Source organism: Melospiza georgiana, chromosome 2, assembly GCF_028018845.1.
Source record: "Melospiza georgiana isolate bMelGeo1 chromosome 2, bMelGeo1.pri, whole genome shotgun sequence".
NCBI lineage: Eukaryota > Metazoa > Chordata > Aves > Passeriformes > Passerellidae > Melospiza > Melospiza georgiana.
The window spans coordinates 67645661-67668707 of NC_080431.1; the positions used below are offsets into that span (position 1 = coordinate 67645661).

A 23047-nucleotide genomic window follows, 5' to 3' on the forward strand; every position below is an offset into this window, starting at 1 on the left:
TTTTATAGTAAACATTTTTCATTACAATAAAATTGTTATATGTAAATATTGTGTATTTTATAACTGTACAGATATATTAAACTACAGAAGAAAAAGCTTAGTAAGTCCTGAATGACTTTTCATTATTGAATTAAATATTGCACTAGATGTTTAGAGGTTGATGCAGTCTTCTGTTATAGTTGTGATCTCAGATAACAATACTAAATAGAAGATCAAAGAAGGAAGTGTAGGAAAAGATCCCTTTAGGGAGTATTTTCAAACTAAACTTACACAAACCGGTGTCCTTCTAATAAAAAAGAATAAATAGCACTTTGTTAGTTATTTATTAACCTTTATTTTTCTGAAATTAGGTTGTTAACCTCTGCTTGAACTTTCCCAAACATGGAAAAAAGCATATACTCAGAGTTTTTTATATCAGGCCAAATTTAAGAACTAATTTTGAAATTTTCAGAAGGGGAAAAAACAGTGAAAAGAAATTACAGCTGTCAGGCTTACTTCTTGCCTAATTTGGAAACTGCACCTGTATCGCAAAATGTGTTTCTCAAATGACAGAAGAAAAATTTTTAAAGGTAGATTTTAAAAAAACTGCTCTTGATAGCAGGTTAACTTAAGCAGATAAATTTGAAGAGTGCAAGAAAATTTCCAACTTTCAAAAATTAAAATAAAAAAATCTACATAGCTGTGCTCCAGCAGTTGAAAATAGACTTGTTCCTACTTTATATAAATAAGTAATGTTCTTATAAAGCAGAGCCTATGGAAAACAAAATCTCAGTTGAGGTAACATCCAGAAATGTTAGGAACTAAAGAACAAAGGAGTTCTCATTTAAACACACACTCACTCTTACTTAGTTCATGCAAATTTAGTTCATTTACATTTATTTTGTTGCATCATACAATTTCATCCTTTCACACATTAAAGACGCTTAACATTCTCATTAAAATATTTACATATTTCCCCATTTACAGTACTATGTAATGTAAATGAATGTCCCATTTTCCTTGTAAAAATGTGTAATTAGAAATCCTGCAGAAATAAAATGCATTCAACAATTATGCTTTTTTAGTGATCAATAAGTGCAGGAAATAAACCTAGAAATCCCAATGACTTAATTTTGTTTAATCTGTGAGAATTTTATAGGATGATAAGAAAACAAAGTGTTCATAGAGTACTATATTGTTATTTACTGGATTCACATTTTTCCTATTATATAAGTGCCATTTACTGTATTGCCTATAGCCTGCATTATCTTATGTTATAATGCATGAAATCTAACCCCCACACATATCCACATTCCTAGGAAAGGAATACTTCCGAGGAGTTAAAGAGGTCACTTGTATGTCTTAGGACTTAGAACAGCTGTGTCAAGCAACTTCATTTTAGTAAAGCAAAGAGAAAACATGAGCCTAAGAGATCTTTCATAAGGCCAGTGAAAGAACAATATAGCAACAAGTAAGATTTTAAGTGAACCTGACAAGTGAATTTTCTGGCAAAGGACTCTGTCAGAATGCTATTACACTAAAGAGCTGCTACATGCGTATTTGACATTTTCTGCAAAAGAAGTGCTGACTACTCATAATTCCAAGACGTGAATAGGAACACTCTTCTGAAGATAAAATCCTGAAAAATGCTACCTATTCTAAAAACTGAGGCCCCTCACACCTTCACACTACTTGCTATTATTGATAATTTCAACTGGTTTCTTCACAGAATTTATTCTCTTTTCATATATGTATATGTATCATGTTACACCTGACATTGACTGTGAAGTAAAATACACCACTGAACTCATTTAGATGCAAAACTAACTTTCAAAGCCAGTGAGATACCTAAACAACTCATTGCAAATTTACCAGCTATGGAATAGAAAAGCCCATTCAAAATCAATAATCTCATTTCTGTATGAGTTTGAAAAACATCACGTACATAGCACTACACAACAGTTATTTCTCAGAAGATCTGGGTAGACTCAAGAGAGCAAGTGACACTGTGAAAGGATTTTGGGGCTTACCTTACACCAGAGCTCCATTCTATTGTGCCAAACCCACCAAAGAAGCTCTGAAGGTACAGGATGACCAGAGAAAAGGTTACTATCAACACCGCTGTCTTTCCCAGTCTGATGCCTAGGTGCCTGAACTCCTCCCAGGCTAAGAATACAGAAACTACCTATCTATGAATCTATGAGTTTTTGAAAGGACCTATTTGAAATATCATCACAGGATGCTAGAAATACAGGTTCAAACTTCTCAGTATAAAAAGAACTTGTTTCTAATTTCATAGGCATACAGGCAATATCAGTAAGCCATATCATCAGAAGATTTTAAAAGAAAAGTGTTCTGTACACCGAATACCAATGTTTCATTCTGATTTTCAGTCTTAATAAGCCCTGACGTAAATGTACATAATTGTGTAGGAAACAGATTTTCAGCTGAACTTGTCTCTCTGTTGCTTTAACATCTCAGTAGAGTTAAACTCTACTGAGTAAACTCTGAGTAGAGTGCTGTTTCTCGGGTACTCTATCCCAGGTGTCTAACTCTCACACACTAATCTAGTCATTTATAATGCTAGGTAAAAATACCATTAAAATTGTTAAATGATTAAATGGTGAGGCAGTGTGCACCATAATGCATTGTTCCCTTTTTTAGTTTCTATCCCATTAATAAATTCAGTTTGAGCAGATGTTGTCTACCCCGCAAATTTGTCATACAACAATAACATGGGATTGCATAAATAAAAACCATGATAAGGCAGATAGTCATATAGAAATACTGGGCATGGATATGAACTATGAATTCTAGAAGTTCTTTTGTGTTTAACTAATAATCACTTTAATGATTTCAGTTAACAGATTTGAATGATCTGGAGCCATAACATCAGTAAAAAAGAATAGATTAACACTATTTGACCAGAACACAGTTCCTGAATGAATCAGTGTGTGAATATAATTTTTAAAATAATCTCTCGTTCAGCTGAGGAACCCTACCAGAGCTCTACATTTTCTAAAAAAATAGTATACATTTTTTTAGTCCATGAAAAAGGATTGCTTTTTCTTTTAGGAATATACTTTGTAAAGATGGAAGAGTTTTTAACATGGTCTCACTGTTGTGCACTGCACAGCAGCAGCCAGGACAGGAGTGGATTTATGTAAGGAAATCCTAAAGGTCAGATAGAGAAATACTTTTAGAATTGTGGAAAATCCCAAGTTGAAAGGGATCCACAAGGATCACTGAGTTCAAAGTTGACTCCATACAGGGCAACTTGAAGGCTAAACAATATATCTAAGAGCATTTTCTAATACTTATATCTTTCTAGAAATAAATTTACCTAATAAGGCAGTTTCATGCAAGTTCCAACATTCACTACATGCTTCATTAGTATAATCACTTATCTTGAAAAAAAATTCTGTGACTTACATGTTACCTCTTTTACAAATTCAGCTTTTTTTCAATCAGATATGTTTCAAGACATACATTCTTCCTAAGAACTTCACAGATTTGATTTTTAAGAACTTGTACAAGCTTTCAGCATCTACCTTCCCTTAAATAACCTACCAAATTTAAAGGTTAAGTTTTTTTAAATCTTGCCATTGTTTGAAACAGTGAAATTCTTTGTTTATTACAAGAACTTCCAGTCTTCCAAAAGAGGTCCCAGTTACTCTCTCCTTATCCTTGTCTTCTGAATTTTGGGTTTTTAGTTTGATGCTTTATTTTGTAGTTTAGTTATGGTGGCCCACATTTCCTTATGGAGATATGCAAGTATTGGGCATAAACTGTTCAGCAAAGCTCAAGCTACTAAATGCCACAGTAGTGCTGCTTCAGGTTTATAACAATTAGTATTAGAAATAATAAATTAATTGATTTGGCTCCTGGTTACTCAGGCCACCATTAGAATACTAAGATATAAACAGAACACTAGGATACAAAAAAGTAGCTGAATTCTGTGTTGCTTTAAAATTCACAAAAGTCTTATCGTCTCAAAAAAAAACCTAAAGCACATCTCTGCCATCTTCAAAGGGGCAAAATTACTTTGGAGATTGTTACTTTAATCTTCATGAGAAATCAATAGATTTTCCAATATCCCCTTGAGACACCAGTATATACTACCACTGATAATACCATGTTAGTGTAATGCAGCATCCAGGTAGACCCATATGCACAAAGTTGATATCTTCCAGTCCCTTCCTGCAAGCAAACATCTTACTGTAACTGCAGTACACTAAAGATTTCATACTGGTATTTTTTACTCTGTTCCTTTCTTTTAGCTACATTTATGAACATCTTAGTCTGTTGCAGTAAAACAAATCTCTCCAAAACCAGTCCTGAAGTGTGGTAAAAATACTTTAGTGCGTATCTATACATACATATTTTATATATATGTGTATGTATAGGTATAGGTATAGGTATAGGTATAGGTATATGTATATGTATATGTATATGTATATGTATATGTATATGTATATGTATATGTATATGTATATGTATGTAAACCCAAAAACAAAGTCATGTTAATATGTATGGCAATTTTTATGAAAAAGCTATATGCTTGTACAAAAGGAGCAGGTATATATTAAAGGACAGTACCAATTTCCTTGTTCCTGTAGTTTGAGAGCTACGCTGTATGTGTAACAATCAATTACAAACAATTATGTATCCACAAGCATAACCTTATCCATGTATAAGAGCAACTCGGAAATAACCTCTTTTGTAGTGAAAATCTGTTTTAACTTCAATCCTACCTTATTACCCACTCAAGAAGGGCATTGAACTGAGGAAAGACACTGTTGAATGAACTCCAGATGGTCAGGTATGAAGATTGTCATGTGATTTTATACAGCACAAGCTTAGAATAAGTTATTTTATGAAAAACCACCCCCAAAACCTCAAAACCTACTCTTGAGGAATACACAATCAAAACAAGTTGGAGTATTTGGGTATAATTTAGTCTGGAGATACATTTCAATTTGTCTTTATAGCACATGTGAATTTTGGATTACTGAAATAATGTGGAAGACATAGCTGTTAGTCATAATATTGGTTAAAAGCCAATGAAAACTGAACACCTCTCCTCCTGCCAAGACGAAAATAAGTAAGGAAATCACTCAGGCCTGTCATATAATTTAAATGATCAACATAAAAATGTTAACACTCACATTTACAAGTAAAAAAATGGCCAACATTTCTAGATTTAAGGTGACCGTAGAAACCTATTTCAATTTGTTGAATGGTCTCTACAAAATCGAGTTGGACTTCTGCTTCAATGCCATTTTATCCTAAGCACCCTTGTCTGAGTCTGTTTTCCCACAACTAGCCTTGAGCACTCTCATGGTTTTTGATGCTTGGGAGAGACTGTACACAGCACTCCTTTTTTCCATGCTGGTCTAGCCTATGGCTCTGAAGAATTAGACTGGCAACACCCCCTGCAGAAGGAACTTTTGATTAACTCATTCCAGTCATACAACAGTTTTCCATCAGTTACCTGAAACATCTCCATTTCAATGTCACTGTGAAACTCAGAAGCACAATAACACCAACAGCTAACAGCCTTACAAGTAAACTCCTGCAAGGCAGGTGGTGTCCAAACCATTCAGTGAAACATCACTTAGAAAATATTCTTCATTGTTTCTCAGACACTTATGTGATTTTATATGCAACATGTATAAACACACATAGTACAGTAAGATACAAATTTTTCCTGTATTAGACATAAGATATTTTGTGTTGCAATTTCTGAGAAATTATACCGGTGTTCCAATACTATTTCAATAAATATTGAAGTATTTCCTTCCAAGGGGAATGGGATCCATAGAAAGAGGGATACTGAGTACTTCAATGGCTGCACAATATTCTCAGCATAAACAGCGAACCAAGGTAAAAATACTGCTTGAAATCAGCCTGAAAGGGATCTAAATTCAGATTTCACAGATACCACTTAAGTAACCTAATTATGGTCATATAAAGGAGGGAATAGGAAAATACAATCTCCATGTGATAATCTACACCTATTTTGTCTTGAATTAGTTCTTACTTCCGAGTATTTTGTTCAAAAAATGAAACTATAGACATAAAATGTAATGGTACCAGTTTAATTCAGGCATAATGCAATTTTTTTCCTGGTAGAGCCTACAAATATTGTACTGATCAAAATATTGTTGCATGGCCATGAAATTGAAGAGGTGACAAAAAGAAAAAGACAAAAAATACCTGAAAAATACTTTTCCTTGTCACATTTGAGCCATTTAGTGGAAATTTTCTATATTCTTCAGTCCAAGACAGGTACCAGAAATGGAAAATTTCAACATAAGGAATTAACAGTTTGAAACAATGTTGAGTACCTTGGGACTAATGTCATTTGGTTAAAAGCTGCATGCACTTTTAGGTAAAGACCATGATACTAGCTCCATCTTAAAGGATTTATTTATGCATGCAATAAAACCAGGAGAGGATGGAGAGACAAAACCTTTATTTGTGAATGAAGTTAGCAATATTAAATTCCTCAAAATGGAACATATTCATGAACATAAAACAGTAACTTGATGTAGTGGCTTGGATGAAACTATTGCACAAAATAAAATCTACTGCTCTCAATACTTAACACAAAATAATTTTGGAAAACGGTAGAAGCCACTAAAACCCTTGGCTTACCAATGAATCTGTACAAATATTTAGAGATGGAAAGCAGGCAACACAACAAATCTACTGGTAAAGGTTCACATAGAACTTTATTGCCCTGTAGGAAAGTAAAGAATTTTAGGAATCTTTATAATCCTGTTGGGCCTGTAAAAACAGAAACAAAGAGAGGTCAAAGGATCTCAATGGATGGCTAGGTTGCAAAGCATGTGCACAGTGAAATACTTTAATTTCAGAAATTACTTTGGACAACAGGTAGCATCAAGACCACTGATGTCTATTGATTTCAGTAAGAGTATTCTAAATCATTATAAATTTTATTAGTAAGAGCACTATAAATACTATTTCACAGTACAGGATGTCGCAATGCACATGCACACCAGCCATCAGCACAATCCAAGTATTAAACTTCCAAAATTCAGGCCTTAGAACATGGTCAATAGTTTTCTTGACTAATTTTCTAGTCAAGAGTCCAAAGCATGCAATTTCAAGAAAGCAAGTCCAAATGTCTGAAGTATAAATATTTACATTTTGAAACTATTCATCCGAGGAAAGAAGCTGAGCAACCCCTAGTGGTAGCAGAAAAATACCTTCTGGAAAAATGCAAAAATTTTTGCAGGTATTTTCAAAAACACATTGATTTGTAAACACAAATTCCTATACTATATGCACTGTCAAAAGTTGATGATAACATTTAGAAAAAACTAAAAGTAAAAAATCATGCATGACTCATAGCTGCTTTCCCCTAGAATTCAATTAAGAAGTGATAATTCTGTTTGATAAAACACTCCAATATAGAAGTCTTAAAATACATTTAGAATAACATTTTAATATATTTTTATCAAAGAGAATGTGTTTTGTTTTCTAATTCTAAGATGTTCTAATGCAGCTACTGCCAAATTCACCATCATCATTTAGGGAGGGATTTACAAACTCTCTACCAGTGAAATGCAAATGTGATATTATTTTAAAAAAGCTAATGCTTTTTTGTATTTTTTTAAAGTGGTTATCTAGAATTCAGTTTTATCAGCTCTCTTCTATAAATTGTCACTTTCTCTTCCTTCTTTGCTACTCAGAAATAAGAAAGAACACTGCCAGTACAAGCTATACTTTCTCTCCATTCAACTTTTTTGAACCTCACTCCAGTTGAGCGAGATTTTCTGTGTTAGCCATCAGCTGCTCAAGATTTTCATGCATAACCATCAGAACAAAGTAGATACAAAGGTAGAGATTAATGCTCCTAGAAACATCAATATCAAATCATATCTGAACTCTCTAAAGTCTTTCCCTAGTTATCTATACACTTGTATTAAAAGGAAAAGCCCTTGCTCTATGGCCACCAATGATTCCATGCCTCCAGCCATGACCAAAATAGAGGGAGGGCTTCGTGGAGTCCAGGTCATTTCAGACACCACGGCTCTGGACACCAATAGATATTCTAGAAATAAAAGAGTGAGCCCCAAACTATGCCCTCTTTTTTTTCCAGAAAATGTAATTTTGAAGACACTATTTCCAAAATCAAAGACAATACTGAGTCATAAAATCACACTTAAAGGTGCACAACTAAAAGTCACCTTAGAGCTCAGTTCTTGATTTTCACTGTTTCTAAGGTGACTTTTTACACTTATTTTCAGTCCAAAAATTAGTTTAGGCAGAAAAAGCTCATTACTGGAACACCTGCAGCTATTCCAAAGATGATAAAAAAGGACCTCAAGAGACTTGAAGTCAATCTTTAACATATCACTACATACTGGGAAAAAAACCAACCGAAATAAATCCCCCAACATTTCTCATGCCATCATAATACTGCTATAGCATTTTGTGCTGTCAGTCAGCACAGCAGAAACTTGGGTGTGCACTGAAAATAATCAATTTAAAGAGACTTAAATCACAAGATCACAAGACTCCTGCTACCAATGTTAGATACAAGAAGTCTGACATACAAATCTGACATTAACAGGAAGAAAAGGACAACATAACAGGTACCTTGGATGAATTTGTGAAAACATTCTTATAAGTATTTTTAAAGATCTCTGACTTCTTACTGGAAAATATGTATAATTTTACTAAAAACAATCTATTGATAAGGCATAAAACAATCTGCCCACCTGTATTGTCTAATTGATAAAGACAGCTGAACAGAACTTTTTTTTTCACATTTAAGAAACTTTCTGTCACACTTAAAACTGTCTTGCAATGAATCACATGAAAATGAAAATATCATACCTGCAAGTTGTTGAGATGCTGTTTTTCAAGGAGCTGCTGCATTTCTTTCAGATTTTTCTGGAAGAGAAGTTGGCGACTGTCCATGTCTGTTCTACTGCTCTCCTGTATGGTTTCATCACAGCCAAACGTTGCTGAATTGTGCTTCTTACGGAAAGAATCACTTCTACATGCTGATGAGCATGACGTGTCATCTGTGGTTCTTGGTACAAACCAGCAAATTATTACTCTGTCTTATTCCTATGCATCAACTGTACATTTTTAAATATGCTCCTTACCAAAAGTATACAACATCAATAAAGGATGAAAAGCCTGACAAATGCTGTTAGTACTATCTGAATGCGTCCAACACTTTCCATTTTAAAACTTCTCTCCTGTTTATTAATAAATAGAATTTTCTGATTGGGTTGCTGGGTGACTGCTTCAAGATACATTCATATGGAAAATGTCAGCCAACAGTTTGGTAATTTACAGAAACCAAACAAAAAAAAAAGGAGGGTTTTTTTTAACAAAAGAAAAAAATGAACAGGAAAATGGGCTTTATATTTCCATAAAGTAGGCTTATGCAGAGCATAATTATATTGATGTCAGGTATTCCCTTACTTCAAAGAGCCAGAAGGCTTTCTAGTATCCATAGGGCCCAAATCTACCAATGATGTGTAATCTTAGTTTCATGGTGTGCTACAGAATTGGTATTTGCTGCCTGACAAAAAAAATCATTAGGGTAGCTAGTGTAGTTCGGCCCTATGACCAGCACTTAGTTGAAGATATATGTTTCACATATGTACAGAAATTCAATCACCTCTTTCCTTCACTTCTATCTATTTCTTCAGCTTAAGATTTTTCTTCTGAGCCTTCTCTTCCTGCATCTAAAACTGTCCCTTTTCTTTTTACTGGATCTGTTTCAAGTGGGTAAATAATCGAAAAAGACCTTTTTATTTCGTATTTATCACAACACTTATAGTTTTAGGGCAATGGAAAATGGAAACTTTCAAACCCTTAAGTTTATTTTTATTTTTCAGGAGATTTTATACAAGACTGCAAAAAACATTGGCTCAATTGCAGTGATCTAAGGAGAGCTAAAAGGGAATTTATATTTCTGATGAGATAGCTACAGCAAAAAGGGAGAACAAATTCATATATTTATTTACTGAACTTAGAAAACTTCATGCTAGTTTCTTTTGAATGGCAGATATTCTCCCTATCCCAAATCTTTTTTGTTATTGTGGACCAGACTGACTGACACCTGGCCCCCAAAAATGTGGTTTGTTGATTTTTTGGACGCAGACAACTTTCTTTATACTTATTTGAGTGCTTAGACCATTCAAATTTATAAAAATTTCTACATGCTTGGACCATTTATATTTACAAATGTTTCAACATTCCAACATTTCTACAGACCATTTTTGATTTGTCATATTAAAGTTTATATCCCAAGACTCAACTTTATCAAACATAGCAATTTTAAACACCAATAGGGAAATATATCCTGTAAAAAGAGCTGCATGCCACTTGCACATCTAATGTACAAACATCCTTGTGTCTGTTGGCTAATGAGTTCTCCAAAATCTTTGCTTTAGCATTCAATAACTAAACCCTACTAGAAGAAAAATGGCTCTACTGCAGCATGGAATACACTTATTAGGTGTTTCAGGACTTTTGCTTTGTTCAAGAGGAGTCAATATGTCTCCATTGCTTAATTTATTTTTTTACACCTTTTAAAAGAAAGACATTATGAATCCTAGAATCTTGTAAAATTCAGATATTCACTTGGGTCTGAAGCTATATTTATCTTGCATACTTAATACAGTATTCATTTCTTCCTCTAAGAGGGCACTGTCGATTAATTCTAGGCATTCTCTTTCTGAGGAAGGGTAAATTCTAAAGATGACACAAGATTTTTGTCTTCAGCATTTATAAAATTGTAAGAAGCAACAGAAATACAGAAAGGTATCTACTACTTCCTATGAGTTAGTTATCACCCGTCCCAAACTATCCAATTAAAGGGATTCTAAGAAATTTTTAAAGGTTTTCAGCTCAGAACTGGTGACTTTTAAAGAACCTTCACTGTTCAGAACCTTCTCAAAATGCTCTTCTGTTTTACCTGTACTAGCTGTCTGGCGACCTCCCCATAGGTCATAGTGGACTCAACTTGTAAACCTTTCAGATGCTGGGGTCACTTACTTTAATTTTTTTTCCTTGAGAAATTTCTAATTTCAAACTTACAGAAATATAATTAACCTCAAGATTCTTAGCTTTCTCTCAAATTGGTTACTAGGGGAAAACAAACCGTAAAATAATATGAACATATAAATATAATTTCCTTAGGAAAATAGGTCAAGAAAATGAAAGCCAGAAAAAGAACACACTACCATTATTAAAGAATAATGAGTCTTTTATAAAAATTATACAAATAAAAATGGAATGACAGCACTCTAAGAAATGGTAAGTGGTTTGTGCAATATGTTGAACAAGAACCAGCTTGAAAAAAGTTGGAAAATAAGGAAAGAAATTATTAAGGCAGTGAGATGCTCTCCTTAATCAAGTTTATACTGAAATGAGACAAATGATCAGCACACCTGAGATACGATTCAAACACATCTACGTTTTTGCATAAATGAAACTTAGATTTAACAGGTAGATTTCTTGTTTGTTTCTTTGGTTTTGTTGCTGCAATCTTCCTATGAATGTTGACTAGAAAATAGCATGAGTGTTAAGCTCTATGAGTTATAAATGTGTTAATCAGAGCAGAGATATGTAAACAAGTTGAGTATCAATGTCACACTGAAGAGCACATTGAAGCCCAAAAGTAGGGAGACCTCTTTCAGGCAGAATTTATCTCTGTTCTGAACATCTGTACAATTTATATCATGCAGAAAATAACTGAAATACAGAAAGGAATAACAAAAGCAGCAACAACAAAAACAACCCCCTGAGCTGAAATGTTAAAGAAATGAGAGGTTAGGAAAGAGATAATCAGGAACTAGTAGGAAATACAGCAGATAAATAAAGCATATATGCAGGAACATTCTTTTATAACTCAGGGTATCTTAGAAACAGTGCTTGGGTAGAATGAAAAGTATGCAAATAAAATTTTATGTGATATAAAATGAAATTTCAGGTCAAATTTTTACCAGGACACTCTTGAGTCACATAGAGAATGAGAAATATAAAGGAATGATAGTGTAAAGAAGATCCTTGGGTGAACATATAAACTTTCATATCCTTGAATGTCAAAAGGAGAAAAATCTAGATAAAAAGTCACCTAGACAGAATAATTCTGAGAACAGCAAATAATTTGATAACCATGGCAATCTGACTTGGGCTATAACTGACTGCAGATTGGGTTAGTCTTGACTATTCCCAGAATTTGACTGAGGGGAAAAGGTTTGTGTCATCTCCTCTGCTGTCTTACCAACTGGACACAAACAACTCAATGAAATTGCACAATGTTTCACTGGAAAAGTTCACAGAAGTGCTCTCTTTGCCACTAGAGAAATGCCCTACAATTTCTTTAAGGTAATTGTCTGCTCTTTATTGAACACAGTAAGAAATTTACTTCCTTTGATCATCAGAATAAACAGGACTGCCTACCTGAAGTTGATTTTGTTTATGTTTTGCAAGCACTGTCCTGGTGTAAAAACTGTTCCTTTAATTTGTTCAAGAGCTTCTTCTAACTGAAAAGCTGCTTTAGTCTGGACTGGAGGGATCAGAGCTAAAAACACACAATGGGGAAAGAGTTTTTTAAAATTGGAATATTTTACCATAAATGGTTTGGTTAAGTTGCTGAAGTTTGGAAGCCTAAATCCAGACAGTTACAATAAACACAGTAGTTTAGCATTATTAGACATGCAAGAGCACTTTGAGTTCCTCTGAAACAAAATCCCAGTCTATTTAAGTGTTTACAGTCACACATGTATTCAACAGTTTCGCTATTTGCTTTTAAACTGCACTATTGAAAAAATACAAGGTTAAAAAAATCTAACTTTGTTTTTACATCATGATTATTCCACTCATGCACTAAGCTGAATTTATGGCTTGCAGATATTTTGCAGAGGCCAAATTGTAACTTAATAATTGAACCAGTGGGGAAAGAAAAAGTCCAGACAGGCACAATGTGTTGCCACTTTCAAGTGAGTAGAAGTAGGATAGAGAGTAGCAGAGGCAGAATTTCTGTAAAGGAAAACCAAGAGAAAAAACTGTGATTCCTTCTATTGCTACACAGTCTGGGCTGTCAGTAGAGCTATGAAGAAGCCTTAAACCAGTACTGTTCTATTTTGTTATTTTAATCTGACATTTGATCTTGAAGTCAGAGACATTACCTCACAGCTGGCACAACTGCAGTTGGGAGAGTAAATCTGTTAAAGAATACCTAAGTAATAGACCATATCTTAAGCATTTGAACACTGGAAAGTTGACGGGAAATCAGACTTGGCCAATGCCGCTACAAACTCCTGCCAATCTGCACCGATTCCAAGAAAGCAGGAACTGAGCTGAAGTGATCATTGCTTCCCAGTAAGAGAACAGCTTAGAAAGTGGACTAATTCAGGAAAAAGAAAGTTATGTATATTAATATATGCTAGGACTGCAATTACTTAATGACAAACAAAATGCACATTTTGGAATATTTTATATCCAAAGGTTCAAAGAGGGGATCATTACACTATCCTAGTAACTGGCTTTGTAATACCTCTCACCCAGCTGTGGAAACACAGTACTGCAACCAATAAGCACACTGCAGTCAAAAAAGTGGGGAAAACCCAGGAAGCCACAATACCTCAAGGAGGTCATGTACTTACTGTGACTGGAATACAGTGAAATGTCTCAAAATACAGTTTTTAGGAAAAAAAATAATCTGTTTTTATTTCCCCTACCCATTTGTCCTATCTATCAGATATGAGCTTCTTGTCAGTTGTTTTGCTTTTGTGAATTCAATTACTTTGAGTGAAGTTAACTGTTCTGTTTACTAACAGAAAAGACTAATGGCCTCCAGAGGTCCCTTCCAACCTTAACTATTCACTGATTCAGTGTAAACACTTGTATTGTAAATAACAGTTAATTGACAAACCTGTTTGTTTCTGCTGAGAAAAGGACTGATGAGCATGTTGGAACTTAGCAGTTGCCTCCTGAAATTTAATTTTCCTCTGCCGCAGAACTTGTTCTCTAAATCTTTGTTCTTTTGCTTCTTCTTCCTTCTGTCTTTCTTCAAAGGCTCTGTATATAAGAAGCAAAAGTAGACTATGTTTATGAATTACATTTACTGAAATACTAGTAACTTGCTTACCAACTTGCTGTTTTAATACAAAAGCTTGTTTGTTCATAAATCAAATGCTATTAACTTCAGCACAGCTGGATTTGTAGAGTTGGAAGGTAAACAGGACAGTGGGTGATGAAGAGTTGACAACATATTTTAACTTCTTAGCCTCAACCAGGGATTTGATTATTTTTTATGTGTGAATTAACATGTAGACTTGACCAGTTCTTGTCACCAAGGTGACTTTTACAACAGCCTTTACAGTACCACATAAGGGTATCATAGTGAGCAGATCAGTAGAAAGGTTAACTGCAAATGCTTTGTGTGTGCTTTTCATAAAGCTGTTGGGGAAATAAAAACTGTTTAGAAGTTGTTATTTCAAAATAACACAAAGGAGCTACAGCTTTTATCTATAAATATGCAAGAGTAAGTTGTAGTTGTTAAAAAGCTTCCTGAAAGACAATCAGTTTAGCAGCACAAAATGGGATAAAACAGTAACACTATACTTGACAGAATCTGTTATTATTAAAAACACATTAAATGGGTCCTCTCACTGACTGGAAAGCAAAGCAGACTCTAGTCAAAAACAACCATCATCACAAGTCTCCTTCACCAGGCATGAGCTTCATGAAGCTATCTTTTCTCCTGCTGACAGAATAATCAATTTTTACTGACAAATTAGCTGCCTGAGTGAAATATACCCAGAATATTTATTGGCACATATGTAGGCAAGTAATATTTAATGGTTTTAAACTAAAAGAGGGTAGATTCAGACAAATATAAGGAAGAAATTTTTTTACAGTGAGGGTGGCGAACCACTGGAGCAGGTAACCCAGAGAGGTTGTAGATGCCCCATCCCTGGAAACATTCTATTTTAAAACAGTAATACTGTAAAAGTAATGAAACTTCCAAAGCCTGCCATGCAAAGATCACTACAGCTGGGAGCTTCCCATCTATGTATTAGAAATGTGATTTAACAGGTCACTAATACACTAAGTAGGGTTCCCCTCCAGCCAGCATTAGTGCAAAGTTTAGCCAAGTTCTTTGTTTCTCTCAGCACAATAAGATACCATCCCATAACTCCAATCACTAGCAGTTACTTCATAGCTCTTCTTGCTTAATGGAGCAATGCTGCTACTTCACAGAGTTCCTCCTTAACCCAAGCTATTTTAATTATTATTCCCTTTGCTTTTCAGGGAAAAAGTTCAAACTGAAATAATCAACTTGACTCTCTCTAGTATCCCTTCAATATGATGACTGATCTCCTGTGAAGACAAACACAAAAATGATTTGAAATAGGTACTTTTTATTTTAGAAAACTTAAAGGCTGTAATTGCACAATAGTAAAAAAATAGAAAATCTGCCAGCTAATTCCCAAGTACACACTTATACAGAATATTCACTTTAATCCACTTGGCAGCCAAAGTGTAGCAGAGAGAGAGACAAAGAACTTTCACTATTTTGAAAACTCATATATACATAGCTGTTAAAAAAGAACTGAAAAGTAGAACTAGAGTTCATTGTCCACTTTCAGTATTCCTGAATTTTAATCACCATAAAATCTAATACAGAAATACGCAATTTTATCTTGACTAAATGAAATTCACAGGAGAGGAAACAGACTTGCTTATCCTCATAAGTACTTTAGACACATTCTTCTTGAGGCCCTTTAGTATCTCTAGAAGCTGATCAAGGCCTTTAGTTGAACTGTAGTTGTTAAATTCAGACATGCGGGAAATTCTACAATTTTACACCTGGAGTAATTCCAGCATATAACTCCAAAAAAGAAAAAAGTCAATTCTGACAGAGTATTTTTTTAGACTATTTTGAATATGGCTTAGCTACACTCTTCCACATTCCTAATAATGAGTATTAAAAAAGGACTGTTGTTCCATATACTTGGCAATGACAGAGTCCAAATGCTGATGCAAGAGTTCTTTTTCAGCACAGTTCATCATGATCAATATTTGGTTTGGATTAAGACAAGAAGGAGAAAAAAGGATCTTACTTCAAAATAATAAAATACCTTAAAGTTATTCAGGGAAGCCTTATTAATTTCTTGACTTTGCAGAATGTAAATTGTAACACCCAGGATCATTATGTAAAATAAATAATTTTTAAAATGCACATTTACATCTTACAGAAAAACATTTAAAGCAAATGATTGTTCATGCATTCTCCTTAAGTCACCAGCTTAGGTTCATATCACAGATGTAACATTGGCAAAAGTGTATGGCTTTAAGATGGATAGCTAACAGAAGAATTTCCTGACTGGTGTTTTTTTAACCCAATTTTTCTGTCTACTATAAACAACCCAGTGGTGCAGCAATTTTTGAAATGGCTGCCAAAATATTTATGGAGAATTTGGAATACAAAACTTAAAATACTTAGCTGTCTCACATATACAGACATTATGTGGAAGGCATTTTTATGTTAAAAACAGTATGACTAGATGGTAGTACTATTTCCTGGATAATTCTGTTAAATTCTCTTTACAGTGAAGTGATAGATGCTACATTCCCAGGTGGGTGGACTAAATGCTTACTACTGCATTGGATGAAAATGATAATTAAAAAGGAATATATATGGTGTGTATGGAGGGCTATGAAATGAACGTTTTGATACTGAGTTTATATTACTTTTCCATTGCCACATCATGTTGCTAACCAGTACACAGTAATTTTAAAATTGAGTTAGGGAGATATTTGTATGGTCAATGACAACAGTAGGATGAAGAAAAGGCTAGAATGCAGTGTCACATTCAAAATTCCCTTCATGGATAAACAATCTTATAACCTTAGAAAGCAATCTTATAACCTTAAAAAGATCTGTGGACATTACCCAAAAATCAACATTTTTAATCTAAGACACTTCCCAAGACCAGGAACACATATTAAATCTATTCCTTCATCTTCTTTGATTATCATATGCTGAATACAAAAAGACAGCCTGAAATTGCTGCAAGAGCTTCAGAAGGACTAACCCCTATTATACTGTATGGGCTCACAGAGAGCTGTCCTGCAATATGCCCCAAAGATCCACAGGTGGGCTGCCTGCACTACGTACCAGTTGTCATATTCCAAGTCTTGTTCATAGGCAAGACCCAAGCACACCTTATATAGTCAAGCATGTTTTTTTCTTAGCATAATTCAAATCTTAAAGAGTCCAATTCTCATTAATCCAGAATTGTTACTGAAAAATAATTATACTGTTAGAATACTTCTATACAGAAAAAGGCTCAGTAAACTGTTATTCACACATTGAGCTTCGATCTCCTTTCCTGATGCTCATTCTTGCATTGCTGTTTTGCATCCCAAGGTTTGTAGTTTCATTCTGGTTGTGCTGGAGTGTTAAGATGAACTGGCAGCATCTGGAGTTCCTTCACCAGGAACAACAGGATTTTCATGTGAAGGCTTTCTTCTCTCTCACCCTAGGATCCACTTGGAGTAATTTTTATATTTGCTAATACACTTTTACACCTCTGCTCTATCACCATCAATCTGTAGCTCCACAGTACCTCCAAATATTCCATACATGGTGCTTTTTATGTATGTTACATACTGTTATTTTCTTCTCTTTATTACCTCTAAAGCCAGGTTTTTCAGATCTAGTTCTGTACTTCTTTAGCTGACTATTGGTGAGTATAGCCATGGGGCCTCCGGTGCCAAGCCTGTGTACCATCTCTTACCATTCCCTGCCTGTACTTCTCCATGCCACATCCTGCACCTCCAGTTTTCAAAGCCTCTGCTAACATACCAGGCCTGCATTTCTCTATGCTACTTCATGATTTTAGAGTCATAAATGTCTCATCCTCTCCACAGAACAACTACTTCTTACTGTTATCTATATAAAACTACAATAAAAAGATAAACAAAGGCAAAATTAGCCACAGACACCTGGTCTTTTAGAGAAATTGCTGTTACAGCTAAACCAAGCAAAACAAAGCTGCTGCCAGGTCAAGAAAAGTTCAGAGAGCAAGTTTGGCAAGCATCTGTTTCAAGGCCTTGCAAATTCAACGCAATCCAGTGGTCCATTATCAGAAATGGCAATACTGCATTTCAAGTCCGCATCACAGTGGTTACAGGGAACACCTACTTTTCACAGTTCCGTTCTGATGCAGAAAGAAATACAAAGTTCTTAAAACTCTGCCCTCTCTGTTTTACAAGTGCTGACATTGTTCTCATATTTCAGGCCATGTTCTGCTTTTCATTTTCTATCAACAAAACTAGTGAATGATTTAAAGAGCTTTTATGAAATAATCAATGTTAATCAGCCAGCAGGTGGAGCACAAAGCTTGTGCATATGTTGAAAACAAAGTATTATGGAAAGAACAATAGATTGGGAATAGATTGGAAACTGATAAAGATTTCCTTCCCCAGTTTCAGCAGACGGATTAGCTTTTTCAAGGTATTTCAAAACAAACCAAGATAACTGACTGTAAGGTTTATTTCAAAATGCACAGAGACAACTGCATTTCCAGAATGAACCAGCAACCTGCAGACAGTAACATCACAGTAAAATGGGAAACATATTTTGCACTGAGCACTAACAGCACGAAGTCTATAGTCCCCAGCAAAACTGACAGATGGTATTTAGAAAGCAGTGTGTTAGAGATACATAAAATATGATATCCTATTCATTTGCATTAAGTATGTGCTTAGTCAGTAGCTCTTATTTCCAGAATACTGGTATTTAAACAAAATATCTGCCAGCTACTGCCCCAGAGAATACTTGATTCTTAATCTGATTTTGAGATTGCAACTTCATGTATCAGCGAGACAATAAACAAATTGCTTTCTTGATACTCAGGCAACTTGTAAAAACTGTAGGCTATGGTTTTTTGCTGTGTTGAAGTACTATTGTTAACACAAAGCTAAGGAGCTTGGTCAGTAAAAGAGATGCAAAAAAACAGATGACATCAGGGGGATTGAAAAAGATCTGAGATTTAAGTTACTGAGACTTTTATTTCCAAAGCTATCCTTGCTCTTTCTGAGCAAGTGATGCTTTTGTCTTTTACTACTAAGCCAATTAACTGTGTACAGCTTGTAGAAGGTATTTTTAATGCTGAAGGTGCTGCGTTTTAGAAGTATTGACAACAAATCAACAGTAGACTGTCAGGGAAAATTTTATTACAAGTAGATATAGAAAAGGTTGAAAACAGAAGACCTCAATCTGCAACAACCTTGCATATGCAGATCTCATTAGCTTAAAAAGTACTTTAGTACAACCTTGTTTAAAGGAGGCCTGCTGTTGGTCCCTGAAAAGACCCACAAATTAAAACCCACAGAAAAGTTTTCCTCCAAAAAACAACATGAAGAGAAGGAATCTAAATGACACAAGATTAAAGACAGAACAGAAACTCTTCTGTACCTTCACTAGTGCTTCATCATAAAGAGATTTCACTGCTTTTATATTTTTTAGTAGAAAATTTATAAACTTAAGGTTGCCACAAAATTTGGTTAGGCTTGATCAACTTCATAAAATTCTGCAAAGAAATGACAGTCCTGTAGATGAGAGGAGAGCTGTAGATATTGTCTGTTTGGCCTTTACTAAGGCTGCTGGTACTGTCTCCCCTGTGATCATCACAAATGAGATGCTGCTGTACAGGCTGAATGAGCAGAGAGTGAGGTGGAATGTAAATATTCTGAATGGTCAGGCCCCAAGGGTGTCAGTGACACCAAGTCCTCATGGAGGCCAGGACATAGTGGTGAACCTTAGCAGTCAGTACTGGGCCAAATCCTCTTTAACATCCTCATTAAACATAGAAACACTGAATCATTTGGGTTAGAAAAGACCTCTAGGATCATCAACTCAAACAACAAGCCCAGCACAGCCAACTCCACCACTAAACCACGTCTTGAAGTACACCACATGCAACCATTCCAATGGGCAGCCTTTTCCAATGCTTGACAATCATCTTCACAAAGACAATTTTCCTAGCATCCAATCTAAACCTGCCCTCATACAATTTGAGGTCATTTCCTCTCATGCTGTAGCAGTTGTTACTTGAGAGAAAGGACCAGCTTTGCTGTCAAGAAGGTCAGTGGCATCCTGAACTGCAAGAGGCAAAGCCTAGCCAGCATGCAGAAGAAAGTGATCCTTCCCCTCTGCTCAGCACTAGGCAGGCCACAGCTGAAGGGCTGTGCTCAGCTCTGGGCTCCTCAGTACAAGACAGACATGGACAGACTGGACACAGTTCAGTGAAGGGCCACAGAAATGATGAAGGGACTGGAGAATCTCTCTAAGAATGCTGAAAGATTTGGGACTGTTCAGACTGGAGAAGGCTCAAAGGAATCTTCTTAATGTCCATAAATATCTGGAAGGAAGGCGCAAAGAGGAGAGAGCCAGGCTGTCTTCAGTGATGCCTACTGACAGGGCCAAACTGAAACACAGAACTTTCCTTTGGAATATCAGGAAACACTTTATTTTTGGGGTAAGGATGATAGCCCTGACACAGATTGCTGTGGAGTCTCCATTCTTGGAGAAGCTCAAAAGTGATTCCTGTGCAACCAGTTCTAGGTGGCCCTTCCTGAGTGGAGGTGTTCAACCAGATCAAGAGGTCCCTTCCAACCTTGACCATTCTATGTGAAGGTTAGAGGTAGAAAATGGACTGTCACCCCCCCCTCAGCGTACTCATTCCTACTCTCCATATAAAAAATGAAGAAGATACAAATTTTCTTTTGAAATGATACATTAGCAGTGCCAAGAATAACTCCTGATACATGCCCGTAAGCCTTGGCAGAGAGAATTTTGGGTGCTGCTGGATGAGAATGTGGAGCTTAAGAACTTCATGCTACCCTTGAGAAACCATCATCATATCTAACAGCTTAACATGTGTTAGAAAGCTAATGGAACTTGGGTCATATAGACCTGACACATGACCTGAGGTCTGATCAATCAATTCCTACCTGCATAACTGTCAGGAAAAAATACTTAGATTCAAGGAACTTTATTTTCAAATTACTTTCCTGAACATATGCAGTGACCCTTAATTTTTACTTATATATGTTATAGCTCTTAACATTGTATGCACTTACTACCTTTCTAACATTAAACAAGTCACTTCTTCTCAGTTATTAGGAGAAAACTTGTTACCACAGACTTCTATTTGAACTGCTTATTGTGCTAATAATTATGCCATTCTCAATTATCACAAATTGAAATGTCTTCATTTTATGAATACCATACCTAAATTTTTAAGTGGCTCACCTGAGTAACTTGGATTTACACTGTGTTTCTTAAGGCTACAATGAAATGCATATGGAAATGTATTTATGTATCCACGAGTATTACTTTAACTACACCAGTCTGTCAAAAATATGCAGGCTGTCTGGTACTTGCTTTTATAACATTTCAAGACCAGTAATATAATAAACAGTGTTCATCTGAGATGTGTAGCATTACAGTGGTTCTGTTCCAGAAAAAGAAATTAGGTATTTAATTTTTCAACTGAGACTCAGTCTATATCTGTAAAGGTTGTGGGTTGCAGTCTGTCTTTAATTTTTCACAGGTGATTATATCTCTCCTCCAGTTTTCTTTTTATTTCAAAATGTAAGTTGATAGCACATACTGTCAGGCTAAAATGGCAATATAAACAATATATACCATCTCTCTTATGAGTTACGAACATATGCAATAAGTAAACATTGTACAACAGAAGTCATCAGATAAGGGAACTGTGGGGCACAAACATTAATGAGTTAACAAGAGGCAGAGGAAGCTGGTCTGAGGCTGGGGGCTTGCAAGGAGGAACCCATCTGCCTCTGCAGTAAACACAGCGGAGCTCTCTGTATGTGTGAGCACCACCTCAGTGTGAGGGAAAAAACCTCTATGCCCATTACACTACTCACAGCTCTTCACTGAGACATTTCAGTGCATAATTTACTTAATCCATTTGCCACAGAATACTTCATGGCTTTGCACTCTCATGTATGCAGAAGACAGACTATGTAAAGCTCTGTTTAAAATGTCAGTACAAAATAAGTTTATTATAAGTGTAATCCTGTACAAGAAAAATGTTGCTTTGTGTTTACTGGGAAGTGGGAGCACAAAGCCTCAGCATGAAGGGGAGGCTGTGCAGCTGTTATGCCATGCAGACAGAAAAACACACACTTCAGAAGGCAACAACTGCCTTCTGCTGGCCCACACTGTACAGCTGAGTGCATTTTTCATACCTTCATGGAAGCTAATAAAAGCCAGAACACCAGAAATGCACATCAGAGCCACAGGATGAAAGTGCTACTTACCTTTAGTTTATATGAGATGTGACTACAGTGAGTTTCCAAAAATTAGCGAGTAAATCAGAATATTGCTATTTTTATTTTATTTGTCCTATGGCAAGAAACTGGATTGGTGAAACTTTTCAGCTTAGATTCCTCTAGGCCAAAGCAGTGAGCTATTTATCAAAGTGAACATGAAAATAGTAGAGATATATTGATCTGTCTCAAGGTTTTGACTCTTTTTGCTTTGGCTTTCTCTTTTTTTTTACAATCCTCCATTAAAGGAACCCTAGTTACTTGCCTTCTTCTTCTGTTTGTCTCCATCAAATATTTCATTGCCTTGCTCCGATGCATTTTTTGATCCTTTTTCAGTGCCCGACGTTCTTCTTGTAAATCCTGTTCAAAATGAAACATTAAATCTCTACCCCTAAGATTGTGTTAAGGACAATAGAAATTGGATGGAACTGCTCATTAAATGATACAATAGCCTGTATGATTGGCCTTCTATAGAGTAGGTTCCATAGCTGTATGTTACAGTCATAACTAACTTTATGCTCATCTAGAAAGAAATGTAATTGCATTTTAATTTTAAAAAGGATTTTAGGAGAGGCTTTGCACTTATCTTTCATGATGCCACCAGCTGAAAAATCCCACCTTTATTATGTTCATTTTGTGTAGTTATCTAAACCTGTAACATAAGGATGCAGGTATGACAGGGAAAATACTA

The 23047-nt window shown here is 35.4% G+C and overlaps 1 protein-coding gene across 1 annotated transcript in view; it reads right to left on the minus strand.

Annotated features, from left to right (window-relative positions):
* CEP126 (centrosomal protein 126) overlaps positions 1-23047 on the minus strand; it is a 34453-nt gene that overhangs the window by 10815 nt on the left and 591 nt on the right. The window contains exons 2-5 of the mRNA XM_058018685.1: positions 22622-22747; positions 13916-14061; positions 12442-12562; positions 8851-9049 (exon numbers count right to left, since the gene is read on the minus strand). Coding sequence (XP_057874668.1) covers positions 8851-9049; positions 12442-12562; positions 13916-14061; positions 22622-22747 — 592 coding nt within the window. The remainder of the gene's footprint in view (positions 1-8850; positions 9050-12441; positions 12563-13915; positions 14062-22621; positions 22748-23047) is intronic.